The sequence below is a fragment of the Schistocerca cancellata genome, chromosome 1 (genome assembly GCF_023864275.1).
Source record: "Schistocerca cancellata isolate TAMUIC-IGC-003103 chromosome 1, iqSchCanc2.1, whole genome shotgun sequence".
Lineage (NCBI taxonomy): Eukaryota > Metazoa > Arthropoda > Insecta > Orthoptera > Acrididae > Schistocerca > Schistocerca cancellata.
In genome coordinates this window covers 1,033,264,975-1,033,285,499 of record NC_064626.1, presented here as the reverse complement: position 1 = coordinate 1,033,285,499, position 20,525 = coordinate 1,033,264,975, and the positions used below count along the sequence as shown (strand labels likewise).

Below are 20,525 nucleotides of genomic sequence, written 5' to 3'. Positions count from 1 at the left end.
GTTTGACCGAGAGCAGATTGTGATGGCCTGGAGGCTCAGCACGAGCATTTCGGAAACTACGACTTGTCCACTGTTCGAAGGCTGCTGTGGTGAGTGTCTACAACATTTGGCGAAACCAGGTGAAACCACGTTCAGACGTCGTGGGGTTGGCCGGCCACCGCTCATTACACATGTCGGACATTGGAGGCTGGCAGACTCGTAAAGCAGGGCAGGCGGCGAACTGTAGCGGAACTAACATCAGACTTTAACGCTAGGCAGAGTATAAGAGTGTCTGAACATACAGTGCGCCGAACACACTCCTAACAATGTGAAACGTCCCCTTTGAAAAATTATACATGACTGTGCTTAAACTGACACACAATATTTCTTATCGCAACGCAATCGGACTTTCAATAATCCCTACAAAACAATGGCCCTGACTAACATTAACCTATACCTTTCACAAATCACTTACCTCACAAAAATCTTCGTTACTCGAACTACAGCAATACAGCGAGCGCCACTACTGCCAGCTAAATAAAAGATTGAAACTACTGAAGGCACTAACTACTGATAGGGATATTTAGCAAATGAAAGATTTTAATAGAGAACAAACAATGTATTTACCTTAATAGTCATAATATATATAGCAGTTCATGCCATCCAGTATCACAAATTTCAAAACTCCGCCATCTCTCTCTCCACATCCACCACTGCTGGCGGCTCACCTCCAACTGCGCAACGCTACGCGCTGTTCACATCCAGCTGCCGCTGCCCAACACTACAATGGCAGATAACAATGCAAACTAGCCACAGACTGCACACAGCACAGCCAGTGATTTTCATATAGAGCGCTACGTAACGTTGCCAATAAAAAAACATAAACAACCTACTTACATGAAGAAAACATAAACAGCCTACTTACATAGCCCCCATGCTCCCCACAAAAAATTTTACAAATTGTTTTGGGCAGTGGCCAATAATGATTTGATAAAATTTTTCATAATTACAATAACAAAGATATCAAATGCACACACTTATTGATAGAATGTTGGTCAAAAGCTAAAATTTTCTCATAGTCCATAAAGACAGTCCTGATCATTCATCATAGTAGTAATTACAGTTTTTTTTACAAAGTCTCATTACTAAAAGAAATTGCACACAGAAGTAGTGGATTTCCATGCAGTCTTGAAGAAGTAGTGTTGCCCTTCCAACGGAAAGACAGTGCTGACTCTTGACATGCTGACAGGTAATGGGCCACAACAGAGCAAACCCACAGCAGAGTCATTCGAAGTTTTGAAGAATATTGGTACTGTCTTCATGGACTGTGAGAAAATTTTAGCTGTTGACCAACATTGCATCAATAAGTGTGTGCATTTGATTCCTTTGCTATTGTAATTATGAAAAATTTTATCAAATCATTATTGGCCACTGCCCAAAACAATTTGTAAAACTTTTTGTGGGGTGCATGGGGGCTATGTAAGTAGGCTGTTTATGTTTTCTTATTAGCAACGTTACGTCGCGCTCTGTATGAAAATCACTGGCTGTGCTGTGTGCAGTCTGTGGCTAGTTTGCATTGTTGTCTGCCATTGTAGTGTTGGGCAGCTGGACGTGAACAGCACGTAGCGTTGATAGTCATAATATATATAGCAGTTCATGCCATCCAGTATCACAAATTTCAAAACTCCATCTCTCTCCCCACATCCACCACTGCTGGCGGCTCACCTCCAACTGCGCAACGCTACGCGCTGTTCACATCCAGCTGCCGCTGCCCAACACTACAATGGCAGACAACAATGCAAACTAGCCACAGACTGCACACAGCACAGCCAGTGATTTTCATATAGAGCGCTACGTAACGTTGCCAATAAGAAAACATAAACAGCCTACTTACATGAAGAAAACATAAACAGCCTACTTACAAATGGAACTTCGCAGCCAACGACCGAGCATGTGCCAATGTTAACATCACGACTTCAGCAACTACGACTGAAATGGACACGTGACCATCCGCACTGGCAGAGCATTGCATGATCTGACGAATTACGATACCTTCTTCATCTTGAATGAAACTTTCACTCCACAGCGGAGTGTGCGCTGATATGAAACTTCCTGGCAGATTAAAACTGTGTGCCGGACCGAGACTCGAACTCGGGACCTTTGCCTTTCGCGGGCAAGTGCTCTACCGACTGAGCTACCCAAGCACGACTGACGCCCCGTCCTCACAGCTTTAATTCCGCCAGTACCTCGTCTACCTTCCAAACTTCACAGAAGCTCTCCTGCGAACCTTGCAGAATTAGCACTCCTGGAAGAAAGGATATTGTGGCTTAGCCACAGCCTGGGGAATGTTTCTAGAATGAAACTTTCACTCTACAGCGGAGTGTACACTGATATGAAACTTCCTGGCAGATTCTTCATCTTGCCGGTGGCAGGGGGCGAATCCGTTGCCTTCCAGGGGAACAGCTCCTTGTCACCTGTAGTGCGGGACGGAGACAAGCTGGCGGCGGTTCCATGATGCTATGGGGAATATTCATGTGGGCATCCCTGGGTCCAGAGGAGCTCGTGCAAGGCACCATGACGGCCAAGGCGTATCGTGCACTGGTTGCAGACTACGCACACCCCTTCATGACGATCATGTTTACTGACGGCAGTAGCATTTTTCAGCAAGGTAATACGCCATACCATGAGGCTAGGAGTGTGATGGAGTGGTTCGAGGAACACAGTGGCGAGTTCCGATTGATGTGCTTGGCCCCAACTCACCAGATTTCAACCTGTTCGTACACATCATGGATGTGATTGGACGTGGTGTTGGTGTTCATTCCCCCCCTCCCAGGAAGTTACGGGAATTAGGTGACTTGTATGTACAGATGTGGTGCTAACTACCCCTAGCGACCTACCAAGGCCTCATTGCTTCCATGCCAGGACGCGTCGCCGCTGTTATCATTGCCAATGGTGGACATATCGGCTATTAGCTAGGTGGTCATAATCTTCTGGCTGACCAATGTGTGGTTCAGAGAGCAACTATTTCTTAAAAACCACTAACTGCATGTTATCAAGTTGCCGAAATAGCACCAAAGAAATGCAACCTCATACTACTGCAGAGGACTTAATTTTTCCGGCGTGTAAGAATTGGTAAAATCAGTGTTAGGACATATCTTTGGTTCCATTGTCGAATGATACTGTTTTCCAGCGAATTGATGACATGTTTTCAGAAAGTCAGTGCAGCCTCCATTGAAAAGTTAAGTGATAGTCGTGTATTTTCAATACTGCTCGATGAGTCAACTGATGTAAGTAAGAAATGTAAATTACTGAGTTACATAAGATTTGTTCATTAAATAAATATTTGAAGACGTAGGGTGTAAGTGCTGCTCCGAGATAAAGAGGGTAGCACAGGAGAGGAATTCGTGGCGGACTGCTTCACACCAATCAGAACACTGATAACTCAAAGAAAAAAAAAACATTCTTTGTTGACGGAGATTCGATTATAGAACAATTTATTTTGTGTTCTAAACTGCCCTCACAGATGTGTATAATTCTATATCCAGCACCTTGGACCAGAACAGGTTGTCATAATAAATTACCTCAATGAAAATATGCAAGGAAAAGAGGTAATGTGCTGACGTCAAGTGATAAACTCATCGGGTTCTTAAAAAAATCAGAATATGAAAATAGCATGTGGAAATGAATAATCTTAGGATGTTACCTCTTACTTTCGAGGTAGATCCCCATGGTGACATAACCTTCGAACTCATTTTAAATCACATGGCAAAATGCGACCTTTCTCTGAAGGGAGAAGAGCAGCTAGCAGAACTTCAGCCGGATTGAACACTTCAACTGAGATTTGGTGAACTACCACCTATCAAGTTTTGAATGTTAGCGAGTTGGAGTTTTCGTCACTAGCCATTATAAAAAAAAAAACAAGAAATGAGAGGAACTTCTCTCTGTTAAGCAGGAAATGTGTGTGCATTTGTGTTCCGTTCCACCACAAATTGAACTTTTGTGTAGCAAGCGACAGGCTCAAGTTTCTCGTCGATAACTCAAATTTCCAAGGCATAAATCAATAAATAATTTATCAATAAGTTTAAGTTCTGGAGTATTACTGTATATTCTGTTGTTCGTTTTTAAAGATAAATATTCAGTGAAATTAATTCAATTATTTTTATCAGCAATATCATAAACGCTCAGGAGTATTCCAACATATGTAGCTAATCTCACGGCTCGGTATTATGTCGCGGCACACCAGCTGAGAACCAATATTGCACAGAGTGGTCACCGAGCGAGGTGGCGCAGTGGTTAGCACACTGGACTCGCATTCGGGAGGACGACGGTTCAATCCCGTCTCCGGCCATCCTGATTTAGGTTTTCCGTGATTTCCGTAACTCGCTTCAGGCAAATGCCGGGATGGATCCTTTGAAAGGGCACGGCCGATTTCCTTCCCCATCCTTCCCTCACCCGAGCTTGCGCTCCGTCTCTAATGCCCTCGTTGTCGGCGGGACGTTAAACACTAACGCCTCCTCCTCGTCCTCCACAGAGTGGTCGTGGAACTGTGACTCTAAACCGTTCGTTGGATCGGGGCGCTAAAGCTATCATCTGGTGCTAGACTTTGGGTTTGCACCGGGTTTCACTCCCTCACATGTCGCTTATACTGAGCGAGGTAGTGCAGTGGTAAGACAATGGATTCGAAATCGGAGGACCGAGGTTCAAATCCGCGTCCGGCAAACTAAGTTAAGATTTTGCGTCGTTTCTGTAAAGTGGTTCAGGCAAATTCCGTAATGGTTTCTTTGAGAAGAACATGTCGTGCCGTTCCCCATCCGCCCCAATGTAAGCTTCGTTTCATCTCTGATGAGTTTTGATAGACTAGACGTTAAAAATTTTCCTTCTTTCCTTCCTACTTTCCTCCGTCATTGCCATCATCAATAAAATATGACTCTATATTCTGTTGTAATTGTTTATTCTGCGAAATTACATTTAAGAACACCGCTTACAGCCGGCCAAGTAGCACCAGGTCGACAGACATACTTCATGTAATGAGACACACATTATTACATCTACATATACTTCTACATAGATGGTCCGCAAATGATAATGGTCAGCAAACAACCGTACGACACATGGCGGAGGGTACCCTGTACCACTACTTGTCACTTCCCTTCTTGTTCTACTCGCAAACAGAGCGAAGGAAATAGACTATCTACGTGCCTCCGTATGAGACCTAATTTCTCGTATCTTATCTTCGTGGGCCCTAGGCGCAATGTATGTTGGCTGCAGTACAGTCGTTCAGTAGTCAGCTTTTAATGCTGATTCTTTAAATTTTATCAACAGTGTTTCTCGAAAAGAACGTCGCCTTCCCTCCAGGAATTCCCATTTGAGTTCCAGAAGCATCGCCGAACGCTTTCGTACTGTTCGAACCTACCGGTTACAAATCTAGCAGCCCGCCTCTGATTGCGTCTATGACTTCCTTCAGTCCGACCTGGTACTGATCCCAAACACTCGAGCAGCGCTCAAGAATAGGTCGCACCAGCTTCCTATATGCGATCTCCTTTACAGGTGAACCACTCGTTCCTAAAATTCTCCCAATAAACTGAAGACGATCATTCGCCTTACCTACCACAGTTCTCAAACACTCGTTCTATCACATATCGCTTTTCAGTGTTACGCCCAGATATTTAAATGACTTAACTTTGTCAAGCAGGACACTAGTAATACTGTATCCGAACATTACAGGTTTTATCTTCCTACTCATCTGCGTTAACTTACATTTTTCCGCATTCACCGTTCGCTGCCATTTATCACACTAACTGTGAATTTTTGTCTAAGTTGTCTTCTAGCTTCCTCCAGTCACTCAACTTCTACACCCTACCGTGCACCATAGTATCACCACCAAACAACGGCAGATTGCTGTTCACACTATCCGCCAAATCATTTACGTATATAGGGAACAACACCCGGTCCTATCACACTTCCCTGGGGTGCTCCTGACGATAGCCTTGTCTCTGATGAACACTCGCCGTCGAGGACAACGTACTGTGTTCTATTTCTTAAGAAGTCTTCGAGCCACTCATACATCTTTGAAACTATTCCATATGCTCGTACCTTTGTTAACAGTCTGCAATGGACACTGTGTCAAATGCTTTCCAGAAATCTAGAAATATGGAATCTGCCTATTGTCCTTCATCCATACTTCGCAGTATAAAGCGTGAGAAAAGGTCGAGCTGAGTTTCGCACTAGCGATTCTTTCTAAAACCATGCTGATTCGTGGACATAAGCTTCTCAGTCTCAAGGAAGTTTATTATATTCGAACTTAAAATATGTTGCAAAATTCTGCAGCAAACTGAAGTTAGGGACATTGGTGTGTAATTTTGCGAGTCCGTTCTTTGTCCTTATTACATACAGGAGTCACCTGCGCTTTTTTCCAGTCACTTGGGACTTTGTGATGGGCGAGAGATTTACGATAAATGCAAGCAAGGTAAGGGGCAAATGCCGTAGAGTACTCTTTGTAAAATCGAACTGGGATTCCATCCGGACTTGGCGACTTATCTGCTTTCAAATCCTCCAGTTGCTTCTCTATGCCACGTATGCTTATTACTGTGTCGTCTATACTGCATTCTGTCCGATGGTCAAATGATGGAACGTTTGCACGATTCTCCTGGGTGAACGATTTCTTTAAATTGAAATTTAAAACTTCGACTTTGGTTTGCCATCTTCAACTGCCACACCGGGCTAGTCAACAAGGGACTGAATGTAAGCCTTAGACTCGATTACTGACTTTACGCAGGACGAGAATTTCCTCGGGTTCTCTGCCAGATCTTTTGCTAAGGTGTGACGGTGGTAGCTGCATGCTTCGCGCGTAAATCTTTTCACAGGCGCACGAATCTCTACTACCTTCGCTTGTCCTCATTTATGCGTTCCCGTTTGAACCGAGAGTGCAACAGCCTCTGCTTCCTCAGCATTCGCCAAATTTCGTTATTAAGCCATGGTGGGATTTTTCCACCATTTATCCACTTACTAAGCAGATAACTCTCCAGACACGATTTACAATCCTCTTAAACTTTGCCCATAGTTCCTCTATACCCATCTTATTGGAACTAAGTGATGCCAGAGTCGTATTTAACAGAAAACGTGTATATTTGGCTATGATTAGAGTACTACGCAGTCTGAATCGTCTAAACCGTCTGATACGTCTAAAACTCTTTAACTCCACCCTTCCCCGAATTAAATTATGAGAAATAATGTCACTGAAGCTACTATCCTTACACATCCAGCAGCTGAAGAGGTGTCTCTATAACGCCGTATATCAACTACACAAGCCGATTTTAAACAGCTTCAATTTTCAAACAAAATTGACCCATAATTTCCCAATTTAAGCACCAAAGTCACTCCTCAGTTGGATCACCTGGTATTTGGCTAGCAAGGTGTGAGGGAGGGGGAGGGGGACGGGTGGTACAGGAGACGTGATGGCGTGCAGTTCCTGAACAACAAACTGCAGCCTAGTGTGCTGTGTTAAATTACCAGCCTCTACGGATATTCTCTATAGCAGTGTTTCGGAACCTTATTTTCTTCACGTACCAAATTGCCGCGGCACACTGACATACGAGATGACTACAGTGAGAGGGGGCTAATGTACGAGAGGTTGATTTTTAGTTACATACTTGTATGCATTGTCCGGTTAATAGGCAAATTTTTCAGAATGTAGGAGTTTGAGATTAAAAGGAAAAAAGTTGAAGATGACTCAAATAACAGTAACAAAACTGAGAACAAACCGATTCCAAATGAAAGTCTCGTGACGGTACTACGACCTACAGGGACATATCGTAAGTAACAAGAGAATTATTTGAACTTAGAATTTACGTTCAGTGGACTTGAAAACTGTCAGTTGCCAGAATGTGTCGTGTATGGAGAAAAATTAAGCAATGAATCCATTGTCCCTAATAAACTGATAATATATTCGAATAGCCGATTGATTTCATCAGCAGAAAAGCAATGCTAAAATACGTTGATGTGACATGTTAATAACTAATTATCTACTCTATCTAGCAGAAACACTCTCCTGGCCTCCGTGACTGATTTATTAACTTTCGTAATCACAGTTGCTATAATGATATCATGATCGCTAATCCCCTTTCCTACGCTGACATTGTCGATAAGGTCCGGCCTGTTTGTAGCTACGAGGTCTGAGATGTTTCTATTGCGGGTGGGCTGCCGAGCTACCTGCTCAAGACAATTTTTAGGAAACATGTTCAAAAGTGTTTTGCAGGACTGTCTGTCTGTCCCCCATTCAATAAATCCGTTTACATCCATGTCTATTACTCGGCAGGTTAAAGTCGCCTGCAACTAGTATTGCATGATCTGGGGAGGAGGAGGAGGAGGAGATTAGTGTTTAACGTCCCGTCGACAACGAGGTCATTAGAGACGGAGCACAAGCTCGGGTTAGGGAAGGATGTGAAAGGAAATCGGCCGTGCCCTTTCAAAGGATCCATCCCGGCATTTACCTGAAACGACTTAGGGAAATCACGGAAAACCTAAATCAGGATGGCCGGAGACGGGATTGAACCGCCGTCCTCCCGAATGCGATGATCTGGGTATTTACGAGATATTGACCTTACAGTTTCTCTGAATGTACCTAGACAGTCGCAGCAGAATCAGGTGGCCAGTAAAAACATCCAACAATTAATTTGGTTTCACCTACATCTGTTATATGCGACCAGATGACTTCACTGCCGCACTCAACTTCGACCTCAGTAGAGACAATGAGTACTGCTCGTAGATTGTTCTTTTTATCTTTTCTTTTTGTTTCGATGTCATTCGCATCAGGAACTGCGTCAGTTAAGCGTGAAGATATCGAGAATTGCTGAAAGATTGCACGTATATCCATTCTTTCACATCCAAAATAAGGAAACCTTAAGGCTTTTAGGTTTTCGAACCAAAACTCCATAACAATAAAACCATCTTGTCGTACGTTCACCTTCCGTGTGTTGACTATTACCATGCGCGATAAGTCACTATAGTAATTTCCAAATTGTTTACGGACGTGTGGTGTTGATATTCTCATTAACAGCTATATGCGTTATTGGTGAATTAATTTTGTAGCGTGATGCAAAGGAGGTGAAAAAATGAAAGTAGCACTAAGAAATAACAACAGTACTTCCGCGTCGAATCTGGTTTTCAGCGAAAACGGTCTCAGTTTGTCGAACAACGGTTCCACCGCTTGCAACGCTACTTGGTAACGATCTCGAATGTTGGCCTGACACCCTTCGATGCAGCTCCCACCTCTGAACGAAACGTCGAAGAGGTTGTGGTAAAATGTCACTGACTGAACGCCTGAGGAATTTGCTGGCCGCGATACAGGTTGGACAGGGAATGCTCGTTACCTGTCTCCGCCAACGCAATTGCGAATTTACTTCGTTCCACCCTGACAGCTCACAACAGTAAACGGTTCGACCAGAATGTTTTCCGGTCAATGTCACGCAGTGTGGGTGTTGCAGCTGTGTGCTGGGGCTTTACCAACAATTAATTTCTCACAGTTGCAAATGAACTGGAATCATTTTTTAACTTCAGTGACACACTTCCAACAGTTAAAAATTTTAAGCAATTGGTATCAGTTATGAAAGAATAGAACGGTTCAATTGAAGCAGACATAACCTCTAATTGGAATAACTGGCGTGTAACTTTAGGGGGTCTGTGCGATATAAAAACGCCCATAAAAATCAAAGGCATAATGTAGAAAATGGCTAGACCGACGCAACTGTATGTTACTGAAGTCTTGGGCATCAAAACAGACACACGAACAGGAAATCGATGCAACGGAAATGCTACTATGAACTAGAGGGATAACATTAAAAGAAAGTGCCCAATCTACTTTAAAGCCGTCTCGATAAATGAAAAACTCTCACAATCAACACGAAGACATGTTCAAGTGCCATGAAAAAGTGCTTTTCCACAGCTACAGAGACGAGAGGAAGAGGAAAATTTCAACCTAGGGGGTTGACTAAAGTCCAAAGTGATATGAAGAAATTAAGCCCTAGTAAATATGATGCCTACCACCAGAATAGATGGCGCCGCTGAATTAGGATCGCCATCACTAACAGGAAAAGACGAGATCGAGATAGAGTGACTACATTCATTCTGTTTACTGCAATATTCAGAAACAGTAATGTGCTTTACGTGGACACCAAATTCCAGAAAGTAATTCTGACAATTGCGGTAAATGATGTGCAAATACCACTCCCGCTTCGTCTTTCCCACTTAATTAAAGGACCATTCGTCTCCTTACAGTAGTAAAGGTGACTGGCATTTGTATAACTTTTTTCGGTCAGAACATGTTTGATTGTTTTCAAATATCTGACGCAAACCGACTGTACCTCTCACATTAAGCATACTGAACTAAAACAGCTTATACATTAACGGAAATCGGCCGGCCGCGGTGGTCTAGCGGTTCTAGGCGCGCAGTCCGGAACCGCGCGACTGCTACGGTCGCAGGTTCGAATCCTGCCTTGGGCATGGATGTGTGTGGTGTCCTTAGGTTAGTTAGGTTTAAGTAGTTCTAAGTTCTAGGGGACTGATGACCACAGATGTTAAGTCCCATAGTGCTCAGAACCATTTGAACCATTAACGAAAAAAAAAATTCGCAGCACCAAGAAGGAGTTGTGCGACACATACGAAATTTGGTAGGCAAACGTTTCTGCATCTGATAGATATATCTGTTCCAGTTTCGAGCGTGTCGCAGATGAGTGGCGCTAGAAGCGCCACTAAGAGGATGCGAATCAGGTTTGCTTTAAACACACGCTGTAACGGCCGTCAGCGTTAGTTGACTTTGACTTATGACGTCGTGAGTTGATGTTGGTCAAGAATGCCTTTAAAGCAACAAAGGCGCTATTATGAGCATCTCAGTTTGAAAGAGATCGCGCCGGCCGGAGTGGCCGCGCGGTTCTAGGCGCTACAGTCTGGAACCGAGCGATCGCTACGGTCGCAGGTTCGAATCCTGCCTCGGGCATGGATGTGTGTGATGACCTTAGGTTAGTTAGGTTTAATTGGTTCTAAGTTCTAGGTGACTGATGACCTCAGAAGTTAAGTCAGTTAAGTCAGAGCCATTTGAAAGAGGTCGTGTAGCAGAGCTACAAGAAGCTGGATGTTCCTTCTGCGAACTGCAGAAAGATTTGGCAGAAATGTAGCCAATGTGCGTGATTGCTGGCAGCGGTGGTAACGAGATTGTACGGCCGCAAGAAGATTAGTTACGCACGGCCACGTCGCACTACAGAGACGAAGACCGTCCTGTTCGTCCTATGACTCTGGCACAATTTGAGTAATCTGAGCAGCAGTTTGTACCATAGTGACACAAGTAACTGTTGCAAATCGGCTACTTCAAGGCAAGCTCCGAGCCACACGCCCTGTAACGTGCATTCCACTGACTCCAAACCACCGCCATTTGCGGCTTCTGTGGCATGAAGCGAGAGCTCATTCTCGAGCGGCATCGACGTCTTTCCGATGAAAGCTGCTTCTGCCTCGGTGCCAGTGATAGTATTTTGTTGGGTAGAAGGAGGCCATTTGAGTGCCTGCAACCAACTTGTCTGCATGCTAGACACGCTGGTCCTACATCTCGTATTATGGTCTGAGGTGCGATTTCGTTTGACAGCGGGAGCACTCTCGTGGCTATCCCACGCTTCCCGACTGCAAATTTGTACGTCAGTCTGGTGTCTGGATCTGTTGTGCTACCATTCATGAGCAGCATCCCAGGAGGTGTCTTCCAACAGGATAACTCTCGCTCAGTTACTGTTGTTGTACCTCAATATCCTCTACAGAATGTCGACATGTTGCCTTGGCTTGCTTGATCATTACCCCCATATCCTCTACAGAATGTCGACATGATGCCTTGCCTGCTTGATCATTAGATCTGTCTCCAACCGAGCACATATGGGACATCATCAGATGACAACTCTAGCGTCATCCGCAAACCATCCCTGTATTGACCCACCAAGTGCAACAGGCATTGAACTCCACCCGCAAGTAGACATCCAGCACCTGCACAACACAATGCTTGCATGTCTGCATATTTGGCATTAAAAAATCAGGCCATTACACCGGTTATTAATGCATCAGCATTTCACGTTTGCAGTGACTTGTCTCGCGCTTACATTAACCTGTAAACTTGCAATGTTAATCACATAACTATGTTATACAGACTAATGTACTTCCAAAATTTCTTTACATTATTTATTTTTTGGTGCTGTAGATTTTTCCGTCACTGTAGAAAAGCAAAGTAACTAGTGTTCCAAGACATCAAATTTTTTAATTGCATAATCTGCTTCACCACTCCACTGACATTCTCATATACATTATTGCCACCGTGTTTACTGATAATTACTGCACATGTAATTAATTATCTATGAAAAAATTTTCCACGATTTCAACCATTATGACAGGAAGTGAGTCAATAAGCTAAAAGTATTAAAATTATATATAATATGTTTAACTTACATGCAAAAGATTTCAGTAAATTGTAGTTGCACCGCCCATTGTGGCCGAGCTGTTCTAGGTGCTTCAGCCCGGAACCGCGCTGCTGCTACGGTCGCAGGTTCGAATCCTGCCTCGGGAATGGATGTGTGTGATGTCCTTAGGTTAATTAGGTTTAAGTAGTTCTAAGTCTAGGAGACTGATGACCTCAGATGTTAAGTCCCATAGTGCTTAGAGCCATTTGAACCATTTGAAATTGTAGTCTGTGGTGTGGCATAAGATCTTTGAAAAGGTTAGTGAAACACTTTATGTGACCAAGATAAATCTTGTACCTCCATTTTAGATAACAGTAAAATTCATCGAGACGTTAACTCAATTTAGCGACACGTAAAAACAACGTAGCTTCGGCTGAACAGATAATGCGAGAGGCAGAGCGTGTCCCAGGAAGAGGTTTTTCTTTTTTCAGAATAATAACAGTGAATATGAATTACTTGCTACATACATAACAGGTTGTATAACATTTCCACTGAGGGTATTGAATATAAAGGAATTTGTGAACGATGTCAGCTTTTTATTGATCAAACATGTATTGTAGAAATATGCTTATTCGATAGCCTCCAAAGCAGACACACTTAGCGGTAATGTGAAACATAACTGATGTGGAACAGTAGACTGATTGTCGTCTAGGAGAAAGTTCCCATCATTTCTGACTGTAGAGCACATGCTTTTGTGATACAGTATCATATGTTTTATACTGACCTGTTAGCTTACGTCTCTGAACTCCATCGACGTCTTCTATTGTGGCCGAGCGGTTCTAGGCGCTACAGTCTGGAACCGCGCGACCGCTACGGCCGCAGGTTCGAATCCTGCCTCGGGCATGGATGTGTGTGATGTCCTTAGGTTAGTTAGGTTTAAGTAGTTGTAAGTTCTAGGGGACAGATGACCTCTGAAGTTAAGTCCCATAGTTCTCACAGCCATTTGAACCGTCTTCTATTATGTCCGATTCAAAAATCAAAGCGGTACTCCAGGATTTTGTGAAATGTGAGGTAAACGTCGTTTGCGGTAATCACGTGTTAATTCTTTTTCTTTGATGTAACCAGATGGCGTCATGGTTTAACTCATGCTGTTATCAGATTCAGTTGTAATTTACAACCCTCTTGAGATCCAATGTTGTGAAATGTCCAGTGCTGCAATACTGCATCTAAAGATGACTATACTCCACAGTTGTTTGGATAAACTCTGTCATTGTCATCTGAATGAGCGAAAAATAATAGGATTGGTCGTACTGTCTTCTGTGCTGTTTCATTATCAGATTAGCACCTTTCTTTCAAATTTCTTCCAATAAATGTCGAAGCCTTTAGTAGTAATGCAATGGCGACTCTGGGTACAAACAGAACATTGACATTTAGATTGGCTACATATGGGGGCAGGTGCAAATGCATGACACTAACATGCCACACCCCTCACTTAATCCAGGTCTCCCCCTCCCTGCTCCTCCCTCCTCACCCTCCTCCCCTTCCTAAAGCATGTACCTCCCCTGTCGTCACCCTCCCTTTCCACTACTCTCCCCTTTCCTCGAATCAGAGTCCAGTTTTTGTGCTGGCCATTAAAACGAAACGGCTAGAGTCCTTATATTTCTATACTCGCCATCTCATCAGCGTTGGCACAACCAGATAGCTTCATTAACTTTTGCACAACAGAAGCAAACCTTTTGTCAGCATTCACAGAACAAACCTAGTTTTGTCACCATTTTTAGACGCCATACCCATCATCATTCATAGAACCCACACTGTCTCATCAGCAAAACATACACACACACATACACACAAATTTTACTCTTTACCGACCATTAAGATGGCTCAGCCAACCAGTCAATAGGCTAGAGTTGGCCATCTTCTTCTCTACCGCACTTGGTTCTTAAAACAGGACTGTGGACTCGCAAATTAAGAATCAGTATGTTATTTCCATGTCTAAATTGTCTGTATATTTGTTCTGTAACAGTTCAAAATATATTTGGTTAAAACAATATGCTAAGAAGTCATGGTAGTAGTAGTTTACAGATTCTCCGAGCCCTACTTGAGACTACGTTTCTGGTGGTACAAAAACGAACTTTCATCACCTGGACAAGCAACATTTTAATGTGAAAAGAAGATAATGTATCATGTTATACACTAGAAAAATATAATGGGTGTTATTGAATGGCTAATTTAGCTATTACTTTTTACGAGGTCTACTTGATATTGTGCTCCACTAGTGTACAAAAGCGAACGTTTGAGGAAGGCTGCAACATTTACCGATTGGACCTATGGTGCAAAGCCTTTCTAAAATGTTTCAGGACTGTATTCTAATAATCAGCTACTGAATAATACCAATATCTATAGCATGTTTATCCATTGGCGTCATACTTTCTGATGCTCTAGCACAAAGAAGCATAATAAAAATAATGTGTATTGTAGAGAAATTTAATATGGTGTATCATTAAAACTGCATATTTTCGTAATATACAAGTGTGACTATGAAAAGCAGCAAGTACGATATGACAGCTTTCTAAACACTTAGATAAATTTGGCGAGTCCACAGTTTACTTCTGTCAAAGATAACGATGGGCAAGGTTCCGCACAGAGGAAAGTTCAATCACTGATCGCTAACGAAAATTTGCTCTTTGCACCAAAATAAAACAGCACTTATAACGGTCGATATTATTTATCACAATACATAAATATTTCTTCTGTGGCAGCACAAGACGCACATGGCTCACTTACTGGCACTGCTAACTTACTGGTTAAGACACAGTTGGCGGTGATTGAATGACTTGTGCTATCACACAACATACTGAACAGTAATTTTAACGAGTGAAATCAACACACACATAAAATATAAGACGAGAGTTGCTAGTTTTAACTACGGAACTAGGGTTCATGTGCTTCCTGCTACCCAGTTCCTGCCCACTTATAGCTACATTTGAACGTCACCATCGAAAAGACCTGTACGCCAGTAGATTATCGTAAGTATGGGGCTAGATTAGGATTTTTGGCAATAAAACAAGTAAGAAAATAAATATACTTTTGGCAGTATAAAAAGAAAACAAATACGCTCGTACAAAATCTGTATTAATTGTTGCATACTCATGGACAGATAAAACAACTATCTTTTTTTGTTTGATGAAGTTTTAATAAAATCCAGCTTAATTTGTACCTTATAATTTAAATCTGCATCCGAATCTTATAATTGTTTTTCCAACAAGTATTTCTGCAATACAAAGAAGGAATGTTTCCAAGTTCTAGTACATGCCTAACTTTGCCTGTAAATTATCTATCGCAGCCCTTTAACGATTAGTTCCATTCCTTCTTGCAGCTCTTCCAGTTGAGAGCCTTAGGGAATCTGAATTCTGCTTTCTATTTCCTGTAGCTGTTGCTAAAGTATTCCGCGCATTCTGGGGTGTGTGTAGGGAAAACTTATGTTAAAGTGACACGTTCCACATCATTACGACGATATGGCATGATCGTGATACATGGAACCAGCACTAATGCAATGTAATGTACATTGGCAACTCTTTCCCACAATCTTGCGGGATTCCCGTATAGAATTTTAAGTTTACAGCGTAGAAAATGAATTAGATCAAATGTAGTTATTTCATCTGTTTTAAACTCTGCAAACAGATTTTCTCTTGCTAGATGCAGAATTCCCAGTTTACCATATCTAGACACAATGTAACCACCCTTTCGAAGCAGATTCTTGTGGGAAACGAGGTTTACAGACAGATTTTATTGCGTATCCATTAATATAAAAACAGCCTCGAATCCATTATTTTCTTCAAGTACTCCAATTTATGACCACTTTCCATTCCTATTTACAGTAAATGCTGATATCTTGCATTCTCCAGTTGTATCTAGATTTTTCCATAAACATAACTGGAGACGTAAAAGCTCTCAAGGCAGGTTGTGAATCGTGCGGGGATAGCTTATTTGCATAGGTTTTGGTCCTGCATTAGGTGTTCATCTCTATGGAAGATCAATGTCTATGTCGATCTGCATTTCCATAAGGTGACGTGTTCAATTACAGTATGCAGCTAGCACGAGTGTGTCTTACGAATGCAAGACATAACACTTGCAAAAATGCTTCGCTCCACAAACCGACTAAAGTGCGAGTCATTTATGACGGCGGCCGAGTTTAGGTTCGTTCTGCGCATCTGACGTCACAAAACACAGTCAGTCAATGAACAGAGAACGACGTTGCCAGAGCTCGACTGCAGTACAGAGCACGGACGAGTGTCTTCAGTTTTAGAAATGTTCAGTCATAAATAAAGTAACTGAACGAAAGCAACGTCTTGATAGCAGAACTTCTTTTATAGAAACTTTGGAAAAAGCATTCTTTATACCAATTCAGTGTGCGATTTGTGGTTTTACCAGTGGGGGGGGGGGGGGGGGGGGGAGATATCTTAGGGAGTTAGTAAAATTATGTATGTTACTAGCTTGGACCGTGGCGTTACCCATGGTTAAACAGTTATTTATAAATAGATGTTAAGGCCGAAACTCACTGTTCACGCGTATGCACTATCAGAAAAGCCATCCCTTGTTGTATCTATAAAAGTACGTTATAGGTAAAGCTTAGTTACAAAATCATCTACATACAGGTATACGAGGGGAATTAAAAAAGTAAAAGGCACATTTGTGAAAAGCTGTATTTATTCTGATGATAGAAAACTGAAACATGCGTTATTTTGCTACGTAACCTCCCTGGACTTCAATGCAGTTTTCCCGACGTTTTACGAGTTTTTTTATTTCATCAGATAATACGTTTATCGGTTGCATCTGTAACCAATTTTGCACCGCAGCAATGACGTCTTCATCACTTTCAAATCTTCTTCCCTGTAGTGCTTCCATTAAGGGTCAAAACATGGGAAAATCGCTTGGAGCCAGGTCTGTACTGTATGGTGGATGTTCCAGCACCTCGAATCTGAACTCCTTTATTGCGTCGGCTGTCCGTTTGGCAGAAAGTGGGCGAGCGTTATATTGCTGCAGGATGACACCTCTTCACAGTTTTGCACGACGTTTGGATCTGATTGCAGGTTTCAGTTTCGTACGCAACACATCACATCCACCATACAATAAAGACCTGGCTCTAAAGCCTCGTTTACGCTGGGGCGACATCTTGCAACATTGTGGCATGCTACGGAAATGTGGCGTGCGTCGTCTTGTCATTTAGTTCTAAATGTTTTGAAATGCTTAACTACTACATAACACTTTTTCCAGATTAATAAGCAAACATATCAATAGTATTAATAGTAAACTTTCAGTGTTCGGCTCCACAAATTTAAATTATATGTAAAGTTTTACTCCAGTGCGTGGGAAATAAACATCCCAGGTTTGGATGCATAAACTAAAACCAGAGGAGGGGATGGTCTGATGCAGAGGGGGGAAATCCCCCCCATCCCCCCCCCCCTGCAAATCGCACACTGTACCAATTGCTTCATATTCTATTAATTAATTAAACCAAACAAGCAATAAGCCTACTGATTCAGGTGATAGCAAGGAAAGGTGTTTGTATCATTCTCACTAACCGCTTTTTCGCAATAAAGAACAGCGGTAATTGTTTATTTCCTATTGTACTTCGACGAAACGTGAGTAATTCATAGTCATACCAACAGTGTTTGTCGGTATTTTGCGTCCTAGTTTAAAGTATTCCAGGAACCACATTAAATGATGGGCTGCGTTAGCGTAATGGTTAAAGTGTTTGGCTGCTGATTGAAAGGTGACGAGTGCAAACCTTTTTCTGTGCTTAATATTTTCTTTATTTAAAAACAATATCGAAGTGTCTTACTTCATGAATTTTATGCGTTTGAATGTAATTTTTTGAAATTTCTAGTGGCAACTGAAATCGACCATACGGAAAGTATACGCTATGGACTTTTACCTCTGCAAACTCTTCAAAATTTCGTGCAGTGGTTTACTACATTTAATGCTTCACAATAACTGCGTTGGACATCGAAACAAAATTAAGTCATTTTTGGGGGGGAAGGTATCAGTCAAGAAGATGTGTAAAAATCAAATTTTTGGGCCAAATAGTTTTTGTGAAATCGAATGATAAGTGTGTGTGAAAGCAGTCGGAACACCATGTGTCTGCACAGGCGAGCAGTGCAGTGATGACAAAATCGCGCACAGCGCGGAATGCGGGGAGCACGTCTCTGTAGCAGCGAAAGGGTTAATGCGGCCGTGGTGGCTTTACTTCATAAACTGCGCGTTCCCCGTAAACGTAAGTTTGCTTGGCGCGCGCAGCTGGCAACGCGGCAATCTCCTGCGTCTGGGCGGGCATGCGCGAACCGCCAAGATAAGAGAATTGAACTATAGTTGGAAAGATGTTGGATACTTGTAGAAGAGATGGGAGGATAATCTTGAATTCCTTGATGGGAGGATAATCTTGAATTCCTTGTTGATAATGATGAAGATGATGACGATGATGATAATGCTAAAAAGAATGTCCTATTCCCACACTCAGAATCTGTGAAATATAACAAACTCGGCTTTATGCAACATGACTGACAAACGAATGTGACGTAAACAATCAGATTCGTATTTTCCTTTCTTGTTTTTTTAGTATTTGATTGTCGCCTTGGTTGCTTTAGTTCCCAATTAAATTTTGTGAGTGCTTGCTAGTTAACATACCAATACTTTTCACTGTGACAGTATGCATATACATGCTGATATATGTGACCCTCTCCCTCCCAGTGTATCACTTTCTACATTTACATCTGCATCACCGAGCAAGGTGGATCAGTGGTAGCCCACTGGACTGGAATTCCGGAGGACGACGGTTCAATCCCGCGTCCGGCCATCCTGATTTAGGTTTTCCGTGATTTCCTCAAATCGCTCCAGGCAAATGTCGGGATGGTTCCTTTGAAAGGGCACGGCCGACTTCCTTCCCCATCCTTCCCTAATCCGATGAGACAGATGACCTCGCTGTTTGGTCTCTTCCCCCAAACAACCCAACCCAACATCTACATCTAATTTACCTGTGTGTGTGTCTGTCGTGTTTCAGCGACGCTGCTGGGCTTCGAGTGCCTGGTGCGGGAGCAGTGCTCGCTGAAGGTGGCCAACAGTAGCTGCATACACGGCCTGTGCCGCTGCGAACCCGGATTCCTGCAGTTCCGCCGACACACCTGTCTCAGCCGTGAGTACCAGCCACGCCTCAGACCCAATTTTAACTACGAAGCGATGTCGATTGACATTCGAGAAGACGGCGGTTCACATTCTTATCTGGCCATCCAGATTTAGGTTTTCCATGGTTTTCTTAACTCGATTACTGTAAACGCTGGGATGGTCGCTGTGGAAGGAACACAGTCCAATCCGAGCTTACGTATCCTCTCTAACGTTCTCGTCCACGACAGTTAACTGTGGGGCAGTGTCTCGCGGCTTGGTCTGGAGTCTTCCCTTAAGCCGTCGGCACACGGACCGCGCATCCGAACGTTGAGCGTTGAGAGCGTGCCCAGTTTTTGACGTCACAGCGTGGAATAGCGCGTTCGGGAGTCTTTCCGAACGTGCAGAGCAATATCTGGCATGTCAGATATTCTGAGCGTGCGTCTGAGCGTTGACCAATGAGATGGCACAACGCCACCTACGTCACACGCACCCCGTCTCCCTTCAGTACAGAGTTGTGAGGCGCCATATTGGCATTCATTTCAAGACTATATGTATATATGCCGTTTCTGAGCGCCAGAAAAATGAGAATCACTGGAAAACCCGTTGTTAGTTGTGTGATTCGTTCCAATAAATTAATGAGAGACATCATATTCATGGCAAAAGTATTATTGTAACGAGTAGGCTAATTGAAGGCAGCAACAAACTGAAGATCCACCCAAAACGCAATGTTCTTCGTACAATTTGTTATAATTAAATTTCAATTAATAGCATAATTATCTACGATTAACGTTTTTAGCAAGCGGTAAAACAATATTTTTTGAAGTTGGAGCTCGCTGTTGGTTTAGCGTAATGAGTAGCGTCTTTGTCCTGTATAGAGTCTTTGATAGGTCGGTGGTTCGCGTCGTAACCGTCCCAATTTTTTTCCTAACATTCGGGTTTTTATTTAGTTCTGATACTTTGTTA

At 42.7% G+C, this 20,525-nt stretch overlaps 1 protein-coding gene across 1 annotated transcript in view; it reads left to right on the top strand.

Moving 5' to 3' along the window:
- LOC126089645 (uncharacterized) overlaps positions 1–20,525 on the top strand; it is a 445,470-nt gene that overhangs the window by 249,818 nt on the left and 175,127 nt on the right. Inside the window, exon 3 of the mRNA XM_049906926.1 lies at positions 19,462–19,593. Coding sequence (XP_049762883.1) covers positions 19,462–19,593 — 132 coding nt within the window. The remainder of the gene's footprint in view (positions 1–19,461; positions 19,594–20,525) is intronic.